Genomic DNA, 20,176 nt, shown 5'->3' with positions numbered 1-20,176 from the left:
AAGCTGTGCTACCATGAATCTGCCATGAACATGGTTACTGAGTGTTTCGCTGCATTGGTGCTGCCTTGTTATTTTCAGACATGCTGGGTGGCGATGGAGGCACGGAGCCGGTCATGGCTACCGGGTGTTGCGCTTGCTGTCTTCGGTCACACGTGCTTGGTTTGGGGGAGATGAACCAGAGCTGGGGGGTAAATTCAGGGTGGATCCGACCAAAATATTAGTACTCCATCTGTCCGAAATACTTGTCGTAAATGGAACACCGCAGTGGAACATAAATTTCACGACATCGCAATGGAACATCGTAACCACTGATGAATAGCCTAGACTTGTAAACTAATGTTCGAAGCCGGCACTTGCACCTTTTATTCCTGTATAATTAAAGATAATGTATAAATAGAACCAAGACCATTTGTTGGTTGCGAGCACGGAGGGACCAGGCACCACTAGTGGTGGCGGTGCGTCAGTTAGTATAGCAGGTGGAGTCACAAGGGTAGGGGCAGTCCGTCTTCTGGAACCCGCTGCGGCCGTAGAACCAGTCCCCAACCGCGTCCGCTATTCTCTGCGACAGAGTGAGACATGGAAGGAAGCTCTCGTCAGATTAACACACACCAGGAAAGGACGAAACTCAACTAAGGGCGCAAGAGGAAGGAAGAGGGTTGCTGTTACTCTGTCTCCGAGCGCCGGGGAAGCGGGCGCGAACCAGATGTCCTGCACCTCGGACTGGCAGTGCGCGAAGCACGAGTTGACGAACAGCCCTCTGGATCCGGTGGACGAGCTCCCCCCCAGAGCCTCCAGGAAATCGTCCCTGAACCCTGCGTCAGCCAACCACCGTATGTGTATGTTCTCCGCTGAGTATACGTATAGCTGACCGACCAAGTATGTAAAATGCCTACGTACCCTGCAGGGTCTCGAGCTGCTTCGCGGAGCACTGGGTTATGTCGTCCCTGCAGCTTCGCCATCCAGGATCGGAGCCCTCCGGCACCAGAATGTGCCGTACCTGCAACATCAGCGAAACATGAATGCCTTGCTTGATGGATGCAAGTGTCAAGCGTATTGCAGTTGCAGGTAGGCATTGCTCTTTATCAGATGATAACCTGCCATGAGTCGTATGCTGCGTTTAGGATGAACAGAGGCGTCCGGATCTGCTGCACCTCGTTCTGAGGAAAAAAGCACTGCATCCAAGGAGGAAGCAGCTTGTTTACTGATGTTTAGATGTGCAATTGTGGTAGCCATTGCAAGTATTTTCTTACCACGCCTGCAGGCAACTTGGAAGTGCACGAAGATGGCAAATTCTTCGCCGAGCCCTACGGTATTTACACACAATGCAATCAGGTAGTATATATACAAGAGAAAAGAGAATAGGTCTAGGCGCAAAGCATTTTTTTTCCTTTTTCATACAAAGTGAAGTGATTGTTATAATTTTTAACGACGCCTCTTTACTTTACACCACTACATTCGAATTCTAGTCAAACCCGAAACTTCCATATATCATGACATAGTTTTTTTTGGGTCATTTGCATTTCTATCCCAAACTCGAACCACCTACTCAGATTTGCCCATAATTTTGAAGTCTGCTCAAATTTGCCCTTCTGCCGTTAGGTGCCCTTACAGAAATGTCCTTCTGCACCGTTACCGTCCGGTCAAAGAGCTTTGACCGTCCTGAAAAAATAGCAAAAAAAAAATCTAAAATTTTGTGAGATCGAAAATACTCATGTGCGCAAGGTGCGTGCAAATTTTCATGCTATTTGGACATTTCAGGAGCTCGTGGCGAGGAAAAGCAGTTAATCTGTACTCTTGTGAACAGTAAATTTGAAATAAAATAGCAAGAAAATTCAAAAAAATATGAATTTTTTTGGCATCAAAGAGGCTTGGGTGCACAAGGTGCTTGCAAGTTTTTGTGATCAAATGACATGTGAGGAGCTCTAGTAAAAAAAATCATTTTTCCCAAAGTCTTTTCCCGAGCCAAATTTTGTTTTTTTCTCCACGAGCTCCTACAGTGTCCAAACACAACAAAATTTTGCACGCACCTTGCAGACCCAAGCCTCTTTGATGCCAAAAAATTTCATATATTTTTAAATTTTCTTGCATTTTTTTAATTTACTGTTCACAAGCATACTTATCTACTGTTTTTTCTTTGCCACGAGCTCCTGGAATGTCCAAACAACACAAAAGTTTGTAAGCATCTTGCGAACCTGATTATCTTTGATCCCACAAAATTTCAGATTTTTAAGATTTTTTTTGCTATTTTTTTCAGGACCTGCTTATCTTTGACCAGACGATAACGGCGCAGAAGGGCATTTCTATAAAGGCACTTAACAGTGGAGGGGCAAATTTGAGCAGACTTTAAAATTAGGAGCAAATCTGAGATTGAACGCAAATTAGAGGTCTTTTTTTTTTTACGGAGAATGGCATAGTAGAGAGAACGTCGAACGTGCATACATGTGTTGTGACCACATCACTAAAAAATGCCTCGGCGTGGTTGGCTCCAGTAATGTCCTTCCTGTAACAGCAGAGATAACAAGTGTTAAACGAGGAACTAATCATTCACAAAGGCAACACGCTTTCTTCTCTCTCTATATAGTACTCCCTCTATTTTTGTTTGCTCTGCATGTTAGAGTCGACTGAAGTCAAACTTCATTAAGTTTGACCAAATTTATAAAAAACAATATAAACATTTATCATAATAAATCTATACGATGTGAAAGTACATTCAATAATAAATTTAATATTGTTGATTTGTTATTGTATATCTTAATATTTTTGTTTATAAACTTGGTCAAAGTTTGTAAAGCTTGATTTTGACCAAAGCTAATATGTGAGCTAAATAAAAACGGAGGGAGTACTCCCTCCATTCCCAAATACTCCCTCCGTCTCAAAATTCTTGTTTAGATTTGTCTAGATACGGATGTATACAAAAAAATTGGGACGGAAGGAGTATTTGTCTTTTTAGAGATTTCATATGGACTACTACATACGGATGTATATATACATATTTTAGAGTGTAGATTCACACATTTTGCTTCGTATGTGGTCACTTGTTGAAATCTCTAGAAAAACAAATATTTAAAAACAGAGGGAGTATATTGCAATGCCTAGTAATATCTACAAAGTGGCAAAAACAGATAGTAGCATGCTTTTGTTCTTCTGCCTTACACGTTGATGAAGAAACCAGCATCTGAAAGGCATTTAACATTGGCATCCACTGGCAGGAGCTGATGAAATCTGTCGCAGTGCAGTATCGAAGTTAGCCCACCAGCAGAACATCCCGAAATCAGAGCCTGCCACGTCCTTGGAAAAGGAGGAAATTAGAGCCTGCTACATTTTCTTTGGTCACATGCCAATGCCAGGCATATATTGTGCTGATAAGAATGCATACATTTTCAGCTTTGTTCATTCCTTTCGCGAGCAGATCTTCTATAACTGCTTGCCACACCCTCGCACCTCTGTAGTGTAGCTCTGTGCTCTGTCCATATTTACAAAAATCGGTAAAGGGTAATATATCAAGAAGATATAAGAGTATAAGTGTACCCAGCCTTTCCAACAGCACAATACCAAGTAGTGACACTAAGGATGCACACACCCAAATGATTTTCAGATTGCAAAAATAAAGCAAAGACTTTACGCATACTGGTACTAATGCCGGTAGCAGCAAACATGAAGTATATGCGCTCACAGGATCAACTTCTTCCTTGTCGCCGGTGAAAGACGAGCCGTCGCAGTACCGAACCTTGACCTTGTTCCAGTTGTAGAAGTCTGTTTTTGACAAATTGCGCACTCATTATTGAGCACATAAATTCCAACTAAAAAGAAAAGCATAAACATGATTGGATGACCAGGTGGTGAAACTGAAGTATACCTGGGTTGTAACCCGACGCGTTGCTCAAGATCCCGGTGAAAGCAACCCGCTTGGCCATCTCCTTGGACGACCCCAACGGGGTGCGCGACCGTTGCAGGCAGGTCATCGCATTGTTGCACCACGCCCCTCCCTGCCGCCACCATGGAATCGAGCTCAGCACATTTTTCTTGGCATGCACAGAATTCTGTAGTAAGTGCCATGGCGATGAGTGAATTTGACTGACCTCGAAATGAACCAACCAGCTGTTCACCCCGGAGCCGGAGCCCGGGTCGAGATGGTACGCCGGGGGGCTCCCGTCCAGACATACTAGCAGCACGATTCACAAGATCACACGTCAGACTAGGATAAGTGAGATGCCGAGAAGCGCAGCGATGGTGAGACTGACCTGCTCCCTTGGCCACGGCGCTCTCGACGTAGGTAATGTCGACGAGATGGTCGTCGTCCCCGTGCGCCCCGAGGAACGCCAGCGCGCAGGCGAACGCCGAGCACCAGAGACGGAGCTTGCTTCCGCTCCCCATGGAATCCACGGCAGGGAGCGAGCGTGAGGAGGAAGAGATGGTGGAGGGTCAGGGAAGAACACACGCATACATACATACATATATGCCCGGCCAACGAGGGGCCGGCCAGCCATGGACCATGGTCGATGGTACTGGTAAGAGGGAGGCCGGAAATTACCTGGTGGAACGCATGGTAGCCGGAGGGAGACCGGAACGTGGACCTGCTGGAACGGACGGAAGACGCCGTCTCGTGCCAATCTCGCAGCCACAGGATGGTCTCTTGTGCAGTAGGGACAAAAAGGCAAGACCGAGGAGTGGGGCGGAACAGACGTCGCAGGTGCCTCGAGCTTCCCAATGCCAACTGCACGGGGGTTCCTTAGAGCATCTCTGGCCAGGCCCTCAACAAGCCTCCCCAGGCGCATTTTTAGACGCCGGCAAGCAAAAAATGATCCACTTAAGGTCCCAGGAACCAGTTTTGCGTCGGTTTTGACGAAAGTTACGGCCGGCACGCCCATTCCAAACCCAGTCCCCTAGGAGGCAGCTGGGCACGCCGGCATCTCTTTTTCGTATGCAACGGCCCACTTGCCAGCCTCTCTTTCTCCCCTCTCTGTCATCTCTCCTCTTCTTTCTCTCCTTTCTTTCTCCTCTCTCCTCTCCTCTTCCTTCCACCACGGCACCACCTACCACACACAGCCGGAGCGGGGCTTGCGCGGCCGTGGCGGCGCACGCATGGCCGGGGCGGGGCTCGCGCTCGCGCGGCCGGAGCAGAGCATGGCCGGGGCTTGCGGAGCGGAGCCCGCATGGCCAGGGCGGGGAGGGGCTCACGGAGCGGAGCGCGCATGGCCAGATGGGGAGCCATGGCGGCGCGGCGGCGAGGCCGCCGCTCGTGCTCGAAGAGCTCATGTCGGCGCCGGATTCCAGCATCAGCAATGCCTCCTCCCCTTCGCCTCCTCGCCCTTCTCCTCCTCCTCCACCTCCCCTTCGCCCTCGCCTCCCGCCGTCCGTCTCCACCGCGCGCTCCGTCCTCGCCTCCTCCAAGAACGTCAACCTCACCACCGCCGCTACCAACTGCCTCACTGCCCTCTCCCTCTCCTCGAACCGCCTCGCGCCGCCGCCCTCGCCGTCGGGCTCATGCCCGCCTCCGCCTCGCTCCTCCACCTCTACGACTGCTGGTCCGCCTACAAGTACGTCAACTTCTCCCGGACCATCTACGACACCATGGCTACCTCAACGACACCATCACCGTCAACAACAACTACATCTCCATGCTCGCCGCGCTGAAGCGGTACGGCGACGACACGTTCGTCTGGGCGCCACCGTAGATGGAGCGTGACAGGTACTGGCCTTCGCCCGCGGCCTCGGGGGGCGACGTGGACGCGCTCGGCGTGCCCAAGGGGCTCCCCGCGGACGCGACGGTGTGCGGCGCTGGGTGCGACTACAAGACGGTGCGAGAGACGGTGTGCAGCGTCGGGCCTCACCTCCATCCATGCGCGTCCGCGCCTTCACCAGTTTGCGAGTCACCGGCAAGCTGCCCCGGCCTCAAGTTGCCTCCGCTGTCGGGCTTCACCGGCAAGCAGCATCGCCCCCCGCCGTGCGCGGGCGTCGTCTTCTCCATGGTCACCCCACGAGTCACGCCCGCGTCCACGCTCGCCGGGTTCCTCACCGGGCACGCGGGGCACGAGGACGGAGCGGCGGCGGTCGAGCTCGTGGGCTCGTGCGCAGTGCATTCGTCGGTCGGGTGGGGGACGGCTGGAATTTTTTTTGTCCCAGATGCAAAATATCCGCCGATGCATTCCAGGAGGCCGAAAAAACGCCTCCTGGGGACACAACGGCTGGAGATGCTCTTAGTCCTGCTCCTTGCCGTGCGTGCCGGCCTACGTTTGTTTTCCATGAATGGAGAGGCCGGGATGGCAATGAGTATACATACATTCCTCACGTACCCGTGGTAAAATTCCAATTAGAGTAAGAGCAATCCGGCCCCTACGTACACGGACGCGCCCGGGCACGCATCAGAATGAACTCTCATGGCTCGTGTCTGGCATTCACATATCTCAAATTCAGACTCTTAAATACATACAAATTCATGCACATTCATCATACACGCCAATATCACGCGTAAATAACAAATCTTGATAATGAAAATACATAGTTCTTACATAAAATTTATTTGAAGTACATAACTCAAACATTAGCTCTTTGGTTTTCATTGTGGGCTCACATATACTTTACAAGATTACTGGGCAGCTGTGCGTGTACCTGATTATCTCGAAGATTCTGGTGCATCTGCAAAAAGTTCATAGTTTGCATCTTGATCTTCCTGGATTTGAACTTGTTCTCCAGGAGCTTCAAAAACATTGGTTTGAGCAACACCATCACCCTCATTCTCGACAATCACATTGTGAAAAATAACACAACATGTCATCAGCTGCCACAAAGTTTCTGATTCCCACATCGTTGCAGCTACACGAACAATTCCCCAACGAGCTTGAGGCACTCCGAAATGCCCTTTCCACATCCTTTCTAGATGCTTAATGCATTGATGCAAAGCGGTTTTGTTTGTTGTCGTGTGGTTCAGATATGGTCTTCACAATGCTGCCCACTGAGGATAGATACCATCGACAAGATAGTATCATATGTTATAGTCACGACCGTTGACAATGTAGTTGCACAATAGTGATTCCCCATTACAAAGCCTCCTGAACACGGGAGATCGTTGATGCACGCTGATGTCGTTGTGAGGACCTGGCATTCCAAAGAAAGTATGCCAAATCCATAAGTCATGTGATGTCACTGCTTCCAGTATGATGGTGACCTCTTTGGTGTGACCTTGATACATTCCCCGCAAATCGTTGGGGCAGTTCTTCCATTGCCAATGCATGCAATTAATTGATCTGAGCATTCCTGAAAACCCTTTGTTCTCTCCAATATCCAAGAACTTTTCTGTGTCCTGCACATTTGGTTCTCTCACATACTCTGCTCCAAACACCCGCACCACGGTGCTGGCAAACTTGACAGTAGTCTTCCTGCATGTGCTGATGCGGAGCATCCTTCCATCATCCCTATGGACTCTACACCAACACATCAAGCACCACGTGGACCTATGACGAGAGCTCGAGCACGTTCCATCAAAGCCGAGGTGAACTCACTCTACTCGAGATCAATATGGATATAAATGGAACTCAGATGCTACCTCACCAAAACATGCTATGAGTCATTACGTAAGAAGACCAATGCTACCAAGCAGCTAAAGGACACCCCAAAGGAGGAGAAGAAGCACCCCAAGGCCACGAGAAAGGAGAAGAAGCTAAATAAGATGAAGACATCACCTCCCAGGCGACCCCGTGCGCACGGGCCATCCAGACCTCATGCCCACGGGCTACCCAGAAGGCTTATGTAGCCGAGATGCGCACCCCGTGCGCACGGCCTCCAGACCCCGTGCGCACGGGCCCTCGCCGTTGTAGCACCCCGTGCGCACGGGCCCAACTTACCCCGTGCGCACGGGCCTCCCATGTTTCGATCGTGGATGCCCTTTCTTGCCTCCCAAGTCGTCACATTCCTCCCTCTAGCTATATATTTCGGGTCTAAGACATTTGTTAGGGTTAGCAAAGTATATGTGAGACATTGATAGTGCTTTTCTCCTTCTACCACTCCTCTTGAAGATCTAGACCTCTTAGGAGAGGATCCCAAGTGGATATCAAGACCTCCTCTTGGAGAAGACTATCATCAAGACCTCACCTCCTTAGGAGTGGGAAGAACCTTACCTTTGTGCTTGTTTCCTTGGATTGATCTTGTATTCTTGTGGATCTCAACTTTGCTATTATAGTGGATGTGTGATTGGGTTTTGTTTGAGTGATTTCCCCCTTGTGTTCTTGTGTTCATCCCCCCTTTCCCCTCCAAGTGTGAAAATATCTTCACTTAGGGTTCCACCCTACAAAATCTTGGTATCATGAGCCATGATTGATTCACATCTTGGAGTCCCTACCCCTCATATTCTAGCCTAATTTTGTTGCTTTGTGTCCTAATTCGAAAATCCCCACAAAAATAGCCCCAAAATTTTTCTTGAATTTTTTTGGATCTTGTGAGATTTTGTTGATGTGGTCCATAATTTTCGTGTTTGACAAGTGGATCTAACCCTTACCACAACCACCCATCCATCGCACCGATGATTTTGGCCGAATTTTTGAAAATATGCATGGATCTGAAGGTGTTCTTGCACAACAGAGCACCCCGTGCGCATGGGCCATCGGGATCCCGTGTACACGGGCTCAACTTACCCCGTGCGCACGACCCCTCCAGAACTATTTGGCCACATCCCATTTTGTTTCGTTTTGTCATTCCACCACCACCATTCGCTTTCCGCACTACTTCCCTTTGGTGTTTGAGCTTTTGAGTTGCGGTTCACCGTGTCCTAAGGTGTTTAGGCTACTTAAGCGCGATTCGACTTCGACATCACTGCCACTCGTCATCAACTCAGACGCCACCTCGACATCGACCACTTCATCCTCATACTACCATAAGCAAGGACGATAACCTCAACGACATCTTAACCTCATACCTTGCCATTACATTTGATAGCCTCGAGCCGCTTTGCGTCACTTACCCATCGAGACTAGCGAGTTGAGAATTTCCGGGCCACGCTATTTGTGCACCTTTAGTGTTACGTCTCTCCTGTGAATATCACACTTGTTATCTCATATTCCGGCTCGAATATCAAGCATTATGGCATAGTGATACGTCTCCAATGTATCTGTAATTTTTTATTGTTCCATGCTGTTATATTATCATTCTTGGATATTTTACAATCATTTTATAGTCATTTTATATCATTTTTTGGTACTAACCTATTGACATAGTGCCTAGTGCCAGTTGCTATTTTCTACTTGTTTTTTACATCACAGGAAATCAATACCAAATGGAGTCCAAACACAGCAAAACTTTTTGTGGATTTTTATACCCTCTCGTTGCTATGCATCTCCATGGATAGGTCTTGCGTGTGCGTAGAATTTTTTTTGTTTTCCATGCAACATTTCTCGACAGTGGCATCATGAGCCAGGTCTATGCGTAGATGATATGCACGAGTAGAACACAAAGAGTTATGGGCGGTGATAGTCATACTGCTTACCATCAATGTCTTATTTTGATTCGGCGGTATTGTGGGATGAAGCGGCCCGGACCAACCTTACATGTCCACGCACATGAGACCGGTTCCACCGATAGGCATGCAACTAGTTTTGCATAAAGGTGGCTGGCGGGTGTCTATTTCTACTACTTTAGTTGAAACGAATTTGACTACGGCCAGTCCTTGAAGAAGGTTAAAACAGCAAACTTGGTGAAGCATTTTTGCGCAGGTAAGAATGCTTCTTGCTAGAAGCCCGTAGCAGCCACGTAAAACTTGCAACAACAAAGTAGAGGACGTATAACTTGTTTTCGCAGTGCATGTTGTGATTTAATATGGTCAAGATATGACGTGATATATGTTGATGTATGAGATGATCATGTTTTGTAATATCGACAACCGGCAGGAGCCTTAGGGTTGTCTATGTATTGTATGAAGTTCAAGCGCCATGTAATTGCTTTACTTTATCACTATGCGTTAGCGATAGTTGTAGAAGCAATAGTTGGCGAGACGACCCCGACGCAACGATGGAGATCAAGGTGTCGAGCCGGTGATGATGGAGATCATGATGATGCTTTAGAGATGGAGATCAAAAGCACGAACAATGGGTGTAAGACTATTTTGCATATGCAGAATACTTGAGTTAAACTTGACGAGCCTAGCATGTACAGACATGATCTTGAAACACTGGAGACCAAAAGGTTGAACGTGAGTCATACAGTAGATATGATCAACATAGAGATGTTCACCATTGATGACTACCTCATCTCATGTGATGATCAGACATGGGTTAGTTGATTTGGATCATGTATCACTTAGATAACTTGAGGGATGTTTATTTAAGTGGGAGTTCATTAGTAGTTTGATTAATCGAACTTAATTTATCATGAACTTAGTCTTAATTGTTTTGCATATCTATGTTATAGATCAATAGCTCGCAATATAGCTCCCCTATATTTTTGATATGTTACTAGATAAAACTAAGTTGAAAGATGATGGTAGCAATAATGCGGACTAGGTCCGTGATCTGAGGATTATCCTCATTGCTGCACAGAAGAATTATGTCCTTGATGCACCGCTAGGTGATAGACCTGTTGCAGGAGTTCATGTAGACGTTATGAACGTTTGACAAGATCGATATGATGACTACTTGATAGTTTAGTGTGCCATGATTTACGTCTTAGAATCGGGGCTTCAAAGACATTTTGAATGCCATGGAACATATGAGATGTTCTAAGAGCTAAAATTGGTATTTCAGACTTATGCCCGTGTTGAGAGGTATGAGATCTCTTACAAGTACTTTTGCTACAAGATGGAGGAGAATAGCTCAACCAGTGAGCATATACTCAGAATGTCTGGGTACTACAATCGCTTGAATCAAGTGGGAGTTAATCTTCCAGATAAGATAGTGATTGACATAGTTCTCTATTCACTATCACCAAGCTACTAGAACTTCGTGATGAACTATAATATGCAAGGGACGACGAAAATGATTCCCGAGCTCTTCGCGATGCTGAAATCGGCGATGGTAGAAATCAAGAAAGAGAACCAAGTGTTGATGGTTAACAAGATCACTAGTTTCAAGAAAAAAGGCGAGGGAAAGAAAGGGAACTTCAAGAAGAATGGCAAGCAAGTTGCCACTCCCATGAAGAAGCCCAAAGCTGGACCCAAGCCTGAAACTGAGTGTTTCTACTATGAAGGAAATGGTGATTGGAAGTGGAACTGCCCCAAATACTTGGCGGATAAGAAGGATGACAAAGTGAACAAAGGTATATTTGATATACATGTTATTGATGTGTACTTTACTAGTGTTCATAGTAACCCTGGGTATTTGATACCGGTTCAGCTGCTAAGATTAGTAACTCGAAATAGGAGTTGCAGAGACTAGTTAAAAGCAAGGTGATGTTGTGTGTTGGAAGTGATTCCAAGGTTGATATGATCACCATCACACACTCCCTCTACCTTCGGGATTAGCTTGAACCTAAATAAATGTCATTTGGTGTTTGCGTTGAGCATGAATATGATTAGATCATGTTTATTGCAATATGGTTATTCATTTAAGTTAGAGAATAATTGTTGTTCTGTTTACATGAATAAAACCTTCTATGCATGGTCATACACCCAATGTGAATGGTTTATTGAATCTCGATCAAGGTGATACACATATTCATAATATTGATGCCAAAAGATGCAAAGTTGATAATGATAGTGCAACATATTTGTGGCACTGTCATTTAGGTCATATTAGTGTAAAGCGCGTGAAGAAACTCCATGCAGATGGAATTTTGGAATCACTTGATTATGAATCATTTGATACTTGCGAACCATGCCTCATGGGCAAGATGACTAAAACTCCATTCCCCGGATCAATGGAGCGAGCTAATGACTTATTGGAAATAATACATACTGATGTATGTGACCCGATGAGTGTTCAAGCATGCGGTGGGTATCGTTATTTTTTGACCTGCATATATGATTTGATTAGATATGGGTATATCTACTCGATGAAACACAAGTCTGAGATGTTTGAAAAGTTCAACGAATTTCATAGTGAAGTGGAGAATCATTGTAATAAGAAAATAAAGTTTCTACGATCTGATCACGGAGGCGAATATTTGAGTTACGAGTTTGGCCTTCATTTAGAACAATGTGGAATTGTTTCACAACTCACGCCATCTAGAACACCACAGCGTAATGGTGTTTCCGAATGTCGTAACCGTACTTTATTAGATATGGTGCGCTCTATGATGTCTCTTACCGATTTTCCACTATCATTTTGGGGTTATGCATTAGAGATAACCGCATTCACATTAAGCAGGGCACCATCTAAATTTATTGAGATGACACCGTGTGAACTGTGGTTTGGCAAGAAACATAAGCCATCATTTCTTACAGTTTGGGGATGCGACGCTTATGTCAAAAGGCTTCAGCCTGATAAGCTCGAACCTAAATCGGAGAAGTGTGTCTTCATAGGATACCCTAAAGAAACTATTGGGTACAGCTTCTACCACAGATCCGAAGGCAAGGTCTTTGTTGCTAAGAATGGATCCTTTCTAGAGAAGGAGTTTCTCTCGAAAGAAGTGAGTGGGAGGAAAGTAGAAATTGATGAGCTAATTGTACCTTCTCTCGAATTTGAAAATAGCACATAGAGAAAATTCTTCCCATGATGCCTATACCAACTAGAGAGGAAGCAAATGATAATGATCATGAAACTTCAGATCAACTTGCTACTGAACCTTGTAGGTCAACCAGAGCACGATCCGCGCCAGTGGTACGATAATCCTGTTCTGGAAGTCATGTTACTAGACCAAGGCGAACCTACGAACTATGAAGAAGCTATGATGAGCCCAGATTCCGATAAATGGCTTTAGGCCATGAAATCTTAGATAGGAACCATGTATGAGAACAAAGTGTGGACTTTGGTGGACTTGCCCGATGATCGGCAAGCCATTAAGAATAAATGGATCTTCAAGAAGAAGATTGGCGCTGATGGTAATGTTACTGTCTACAAAGCTCAACTTGTCACAAAAGGTTTTTAACAAGTTCAAGGAGTTGACTACGATGAGACTTTCTCACCCGTATCGATGCTTAAGTCTGTCCGAATCATGTTAGCAATTGTCGCATTTTATAATTATGAAATCTGGCAATGGACGTCAAAACTGCATTCCTTAATGGATTTGTTAAAGAGAAGTTGTATATGATGCAACCATAAGGTTTTGTCGATCCTAAAGGTGCTAACAAAGTGTGCAAGCTCTAGCGATCCATCTATAGACTGGTGCAAGCATCTCGGAGTTGGAATATACGCTTTGATGAGGTGATCAAAGCATATGGTTTTATATAGACTTACGGTGAAGCATGTATTTACAAGAAAGTGGGTGGGAGCTCTGTAGCATTTCTGATATTATATGTGGGTGACATATTGCTGATTGGAAATGATATAGAATTTCTGGATAGCATAAAAGGATACTTGAATAAGAATTCAATGAAATACCTCGGTGAATTCGCTTCTTACATATTGGGCATCAAGATCTAGGGATAGATCAAGACGCTTAATAGGACTTTCACAAAGCACATACCTTGGCAAAGTTTTTATGAAGTTAAAAATGGATCAGTCAAAGAAAGGATTCTTGCCTGTGTTGCAAGGTGTGAAGTTGAGTAAGACTCAAAGCCTGACCACAACAGAAGATAAAGAGAGAATGAAAGTCATTCCCTATGCCTCAGCCATAGGTTCTATAAAGTATGCCATACTGTGTACCAGACATATTGTGTACCTTGCCATAAGTTTGGCAAGGGGGTACAATAGTGATCCAGGAGTAGAACACTAGACAACGGTCAAAATTATCCTTGTTACTTAAGAGGACTAAGGATATTTCTCGGTTATGGAGGTGATAAAGAGTTTGTAGTAAAGGGTTACATCGATGCAAGCTTTAACACCGATTTATATGACTTTGAGTCTCAATCTGGATACATATTGAAAGTGGGAGCAATTAGCTAGAGTAGCTCCATGCAGAGCATTGTAGACATAGAAACTTGCAAAATACATACGGATCTGAATGTGACAGACTCATTGACTAAACCTATCTCACAAGCAAAACATGATCATACCTTAGTACTCTTTGGGTGTTAATCACATGGAGATGTGAACTAGATTATTGACTCTAACAAACTCTTTGGGTGTTAGTCACATGGCTATGTGAACTATGGGTGTTAATCACATGACGATGTGAACTAGATTATTGACTCTAGTTCAAGTGAGCGGCTGAAGGAAATATGCCCTAGAGGCAATAGTAAAGTTGTTATTTTATACTCCCTCCATCCTAAAATAAGTGTCTGAACTTTGTACTAGTTCTAGTACAAATTTGTACTCAGCTCAAGACACTTATTTTGGGACGAAGGGAGTATTTTCTTATTCATGATAAAGGTTTATTATTCATGCTACAATTGTATTGACTGGAAACTTAAATACATGTGTGAATACATAAACAAATACTGTGTCCCTAGTAAGCCTCTACTAGACTAGCTTGTTGATCAAAGATGGTTAAGGATTCCTAATCATAGACATGTGTTGTCATTTGATAATAGGATGACATCATTAGGAGAATTATGTGATGGACAAGTCCCATCTGTTAGCTTAGCATATTGATCGTTCAGTTTGTTGCTATTGCTTTCTTCATGTCAAATACATATTCCTTCGACTATGAGATTATGCGACTCCCGGATACCGAAGGAATACCTTGTGTGCTATCAAACATCACAATGTAACTGGGTGATCATAAAGATGCTCTATAGGTATCTCCGAAGGTGTTTGTTGAGTTGGCATAGATCGAGATTAGGATTTGTCACTCCGAGTATCGGAGAGGTATCTCTCAGACCTCTCGGTAATACACATCATAAGCTTGCAATCAAATGACTAAGAAGTTAGTTACGAGGTGATGTATTACATAATGAGTAAAGAGACTTGCTGATAACGAGATTGAACTAGGTATGAAGATACCGACGATCGAATCTCGGGCAAGTAGCATACCGACGGACAAAGGAAATAACGTATGTTGTCATAACTATTCGACCGATAAAGATCTTCATAGAATATTTAGGAACCAATATGGGCATCCAGGTTCCGCTATTGGTTATTGACCGGAGAGGTGTCTCGGTCATGTCTACATAGTTCTCGAACCCGTAGGATCTGCACGCTTAACATTCATTGATGATATAGTGCTATATGAGTTATATGATTTGGTGACCGAATGTCGTTCAGAGTCCCGGACGAGAACAAGGACATGACGAGGAGTCTCGAAATGGTCGAGAGGTAAATATTGATATATAGGACGATGGTATTCGGACACCGAAATAGTTTTGGAGTTCACCGGGTAGTCATCAGGTCATCGGAAGGGGTTTCGGACACCGCTGGTAAGTGTATGGGCTTAATGGGCCAAAGGAGGGGACAGAACAGCCCACTAGGGGGCTGGTGCATCCCTCTACAAGGCTAGCCGGTCCTAGCGGAAGGAAAGGGGAGGGTGGCCCCTCCTGCCTTTCCCTCCTTGTGAGAGAAAGGAAAGGGGGGCGCCACCCCCTGCCTTCCTCTTGCACTCAAATGAGGAAAGGGGGCGCAAGTTGGGGAAGACCCCAAGTAGGATTCAGCCCTACTTGGAGAGCCCCTTGGCCTCTCGCCTCTCCCCCACCTATATATATATGTGTGTGTGTGGGAGGGGGCTCCTAGCACAACCACGACAATTGCTTAGCCGTGTGCGGCGCCTCCCTCCATCGTTTACATCCTCGGTCATATTTTCGTAGTGCATAGGCAAAGCCCTGCGTAGATCACTCCACCATCATTGTCACCACGCCATCATGCTACCGGAACTCATCCACTACCTCGCCGTCTTGCTGGATCAAGAAGGCGTAGGATGTCACCGAGCTGAATGTGTGCTAAACATGGAGGTGTCATACATTCGGTACTCGATCGGTTGGAGCACGAAGAAGTTGGACTACATCAACCGCGTTAACAAATGCTTCCACTTATAGTCTACGAGGGTACGTAGACATACTCTCCCCTATCATTGTTATGCATCTCTATGGATAGATCTTACGTATGCATAGAATTATTTTTGTTTTCCATGCAACGTTTCCCGACACTGGGGTGCTTAGATGCATCGATGATACGTCTCCAACATATCTATAATTTTTGATTGTTCCATGCTATTATATTATCCATCTCGGATGTTTTATATGCTATTTTATATTATTTTTGGGACTAACCTATTAACTTAGTCCCCAGTGCAAGTTTATGTTCTTTCCTTGTTTTTGAGTTTTACAGAAAAGGAATACCAAACGGAGTCCAAATGAGCTAAAAATTTACGGTGATTCTTTATGGACCAGAAGAAGCGTCTGAAGCAAAAGAGTTGGGCAAGAAGAGCCACGAGGCCTCCACAAGGGTGGAGGGCGCACCCTACCTCCCTGGGCGCGCCCTCCAGTCTTGTGGGCTCCTCGTGGACCCTCCTGACTTGTTCTCGGCGCCAAAATTCCTATAAATATAGAAAGCCCCAGAAATAAACCTAGACCGGGAGTTCCATCGCCGCAAGCCTCTGTAGCCACCAAAAACCAACCGGGACCCTGTTCCGGCACCCTGACAGAGGGGGGAATCATCACCCATGGCCATCTTCATCATCCCGGCGCTCTCCATGACGAGGAGGGGGTAGTTCACCCTCGGGGCTGAGGGTATGTACTAGTAGCTATGTGTTTGGTCTCTCTCTCTCTCTCTCTCGTGTTCTTCATTTGGCACGATCTTGATGTACCTCGAGTTTTGCTACTATAGTTGGATCTCATGATGTTTCTCCCTCTCTACCTTCTTGTAACGGATTGCGTTTTCCCTTTGAAGTTATGTTATCGGATTGAGTCTTTAAGGATTTGAGAACACTTGATGTATGTCTTGCATGTGCTTATCTGTGGTGACAATGGGATATTGATGTGGTCCACTTGATGTATGTTTTGGTGATCAACTTGCGGGTTATGTGACCTTGTGAACTTATGCATAGGGGTTGGCACACATTTTCGTCTTGACTCTCCGGTAGAAACTTTGGGGCACTCTTTGAAGTTCTTTGTGTTGGTTTGAATAGATGAATCAGAGATTGTGTGATGCATATCGTATAATCAAACCCGCGGATACTTGTGGTGACATTGGAATATCTAGGTGACATTAGGGTTTTGGTTGATGTGTGTCTTAAGGTGTTATTTTAGTAGAAACTCTAGGGCTGTTTGTGACACTTATAGGAATAGCCCAATAGATCGATCAGAAAGAATAACTTTGAGGTGGTTTCGTACCCTACAATAATCTCCTTCTTTGTTCTCCACCATTAGTGACTTTGGAGTGATTCTTTGTTGCATGTTGAGGGATTGTTATATGATCTAATTATGTTATCATTGTTGAGAGAACTTGCACTAGTGAAAGTATGAACCCTAGGCCTTGTTTCTAAGCATTGCAATACCGTTTTCGGTCACTTTTGTTACTAGTTACCTTGCTGTTTTTATATTTTCAGATTAAAAAAACCTATATCTACCATCCATATTGCACTTGTATCACCATCTCTTCACCAAACTAGTGCACCTATACAATTTACCATTGTATTGGGTGTGTTGGGGACACAAGAGACTCTTTGTTATTTGGTTGCATGGTTGTTTGAGAGAGACCATCTTCATCCTACACCTCTCACGGATTGATAAACCTTAGGTCATCCACTTGAGGGAAATTTGCTACTGTCCTACAAAACTCTGCGCTTGGAGGCCCAACATGAGTCTACAAGAAGAAGGTTGCACAGTAGACATCACACTCTTTTCTGGTGCCTTTGCTTGGGAGGCTAGGTAAGCAGCACTCACATCCCGTCAACGAAGCTCTTTTCTGGCGCCGTTGCCGGGGAGGTGAGTGCTTGAAGGTATATCTTTAGATCTTGCAATTGAATATTTTTGTTTCTTGTTTTATCACTAGTTTAGTCTATAAAAGAAAACTACAAAAAATGGAATTGAGGCATTAAATAAAAGCACTTGTTGGGAGACAACCCAAAACCATCACCTATTGTTTTTGTGTGTTCACATGATTAAGATACTGTAGTAATCATATTGTATAGCTTTTGTTTCAATAAAGTGCCAAGTAAAGCCTTTGGGATAGTGCGGATGATAGTTGACTTGATTTTGTGTAAAAACAGAAACTTTTGCGCTCAATCCAGGAAATTTCAAAAATCACTAGAACGTGATTTTGATCTGAATTTTTTACACAAGATTGCTATACAAATTTCCTAGATTATCCTATTTTTTAAATTTGTTTGGAGTTATAGAGGTATAGAAAGTTTCGAGATTACTGCAAACTGTTTTGTTTTTGATAGATTTTGTTTTCATTGTGTTGTTTGCTTATTTTGATGAATCTATGAGTAGTATCGGAGGGTATGAACCATGGAGAAGTTGGAATATAGTAGATATAAGACCAATATGAATTTAGAATGAGTTCACAACAGTACCTAAGTGGTGATTTGCTTTATTATACTAACGGAGCTTACGAGTTTTCTGTTGACTTTTGTGTTGTGAAGTTTTCAAGTTTTGGGTGAAGTTTCGATGGACTATGGAATAAGGAGTGGCAAGAGCCTAAGCTTGGGGATGCCCAAGGCACCCCAAGGTAATATTCAAGGACAACCAAGATCCTAAGCTTGGGGATGCCCCTGTGTAACGCCTCGAGACCGATGCACCAGCTGTCTTCCAGTTATTCGATACCGTTGCCATGTCATTCTCTTGCGTGTTGCACTTTGCCATGTCATCATTTGCATTTCATCTGCATGTTTTTCAAAACTTGCTTCCGTCCGGGTCTCTAGTTATCTCAGTTGTCCGTTCCGCCCATTCACACTCGCACGCGCCCGCGGCACCTCCAAAATATTATTTTATAAGTGGCATAAAAATGTTTTTGGAATGGGGTGAAAGTTGGTGTGCGGTCTTATTTTGGTGTAGGTAGATCGCCTGCCAAATTTCATCGCATACAGAGTCCGTTTGATAGCCCAACCGTTAAACATATAGCGGCATCGTTGCCGGTTTATTCATCGGACGTTTCGATCTCCAAAACTGCCGCCAGGCCGCACCTCTTCTCTCTCTCTTCCCAGCCCAAGGCCTGCCACATAGCCCACCTGCAGCCCACCTAGTTCCCCCTCTGTTCGGAGCCGCACGTTCATGATCCGAGGGTCCGAAAACCCCTAACCCTAGCTAAAACTGCTATATATAGCCCCTTCCCTTCCTAATTTGGGCATCCCTAACCTAGCCTACTCCTTCCCCTACCTCCCATCCATTGCCACCCCCTCCTCCTCGGAATCCACGCCCAGCCATCCCCTGCGGGCCATTTGGCGGCTAGCCATCAGGTCAGCGCCGCCGCACTCGCCACCCTCCACCAACCAGACAGCACCACGCGCCCTTGATAACACACAAGTATAGGGGATTACAATAGTTTTCGAGGGTAGAGTATTCGACCCAAATTTATAGATTCGACACAAAGGGAGCCAAAGAATATTTGAAGGTATTAGCAGATGAGTTGTCAATTCAACCACACCTGGAGATTAATTATCTATAGCAAAGTGATTAGTAGCACAGTAATGTGATAGTTTTGATGATAGTGGCAGTAGCAACGGTAACGGTAACAGTGATAGCAGTGATTTTGTAGTAGTAATGATAGCAGTAGCAACAATAGTAACTTAGCAAGAACAATATAAGATAAATTAGGCATTGGATTGGTGACTCGTTGGATGATATTCATCATGAGATAGTTATAACCTAGGGCGATACTGCACTAGCTCTAGTTCATAAATATTATGTAGGCATGTATTCCGTAAATAGTCATACGTGCTTATGGAAAGAAGTTGCATGACATCTTTTGTCCTACCCTCCCGTGGCAGCGGGGTCCTATTGAAAACTAAGGGATATTAAGGCCTCCTTTTAATAGAGAACCGAAACAAAGCACACGGTGAATACGTGAACTCCTCAAACTATGGTCATCACCAGGAGTGGTCCCGACTGTTGTCACTCCGGGGTTGCCGGATCATAACACGTAGTAGGTGACTATAACTTGCAAGATCGGATCTAGAACATGGATATAATTGCGATAACATAAACAGTTCAGATCTGAAATCATGGCACCCGGGCCCAAAGTGACAAGCATTAAGCATGGCAAAGTCATAGCAACATCAA

The 20,176-nt window shown here is 45.0% G+C and overlaps 1 protein-coding gene across 2 annotated transcripts; it reads right to left on the bottom strand.

Annotated features, from left to right (window-relative positions):
- Positions 1–232: 232 nt before the first annotated feature.
- LOC119324296 (pectin acetylesterase 8-like) lies at positions 233–4,608 on the bottom strand. Of its 2 annotated transcripts, none has more exons than XM_037598074.1 (12): positions 4,242–4,608; positions 4,080–4,162; positions 3,857–3,986; positions 3,629–3,753; positions 3,377–3,463; positions 3,154–3,278; positions 2,440–2,500; positions 1,251–1,304; positions 1,095–1,172; positions 898–997; positions 667–812; positions 233–559 (listed from the first exon to the last, which is right to left on the bottom strand). In XM_037598074.1, exons 1-12 carry the CDS (start codon positions 4,372–4,374, stop codon positions 461–463), a joined length of 1,221 nt encoding a protein of 406 aa, XP_037453971.1. In that variant the 5' UTR covers positions 4,375–4,608; the 3' UTR covers positions 233–460. The 2 variants fall into 2 exon arrangements, with proteins under 2 accessions (XP_037453971.1, XP_037453972.1); XM_037598075.1 differs by having other exon boundaries at positions 3,674–3,753; positions 4,242–4,607.
- Between the last annotated feature and the right edge of the window lie 15,568 nt (positions 4,609–20,176).

The sequence above is a fragment of the Triticum dicoccoides genome, chromosome 6B (assembly GCF_002162155.2).
Source record: "Triticum dicoccoides isolate Atlit2015 ecotype Zavitan chromosome 6B, WEW_v2.0, whole genome shotgun sequence".
Taxonomy (NCBI): Eukaryota; Viridiplantae; Streptophyta; class Magnoliopsida; order Poales; family Poaceae; genus Triticum; species Triticum dicoccoides.
The sequence above is the reverse complement of the archived record's forward strand: the minus strand, read 5'-3'. Positions and strand labels throughout refer to the sequence as shown.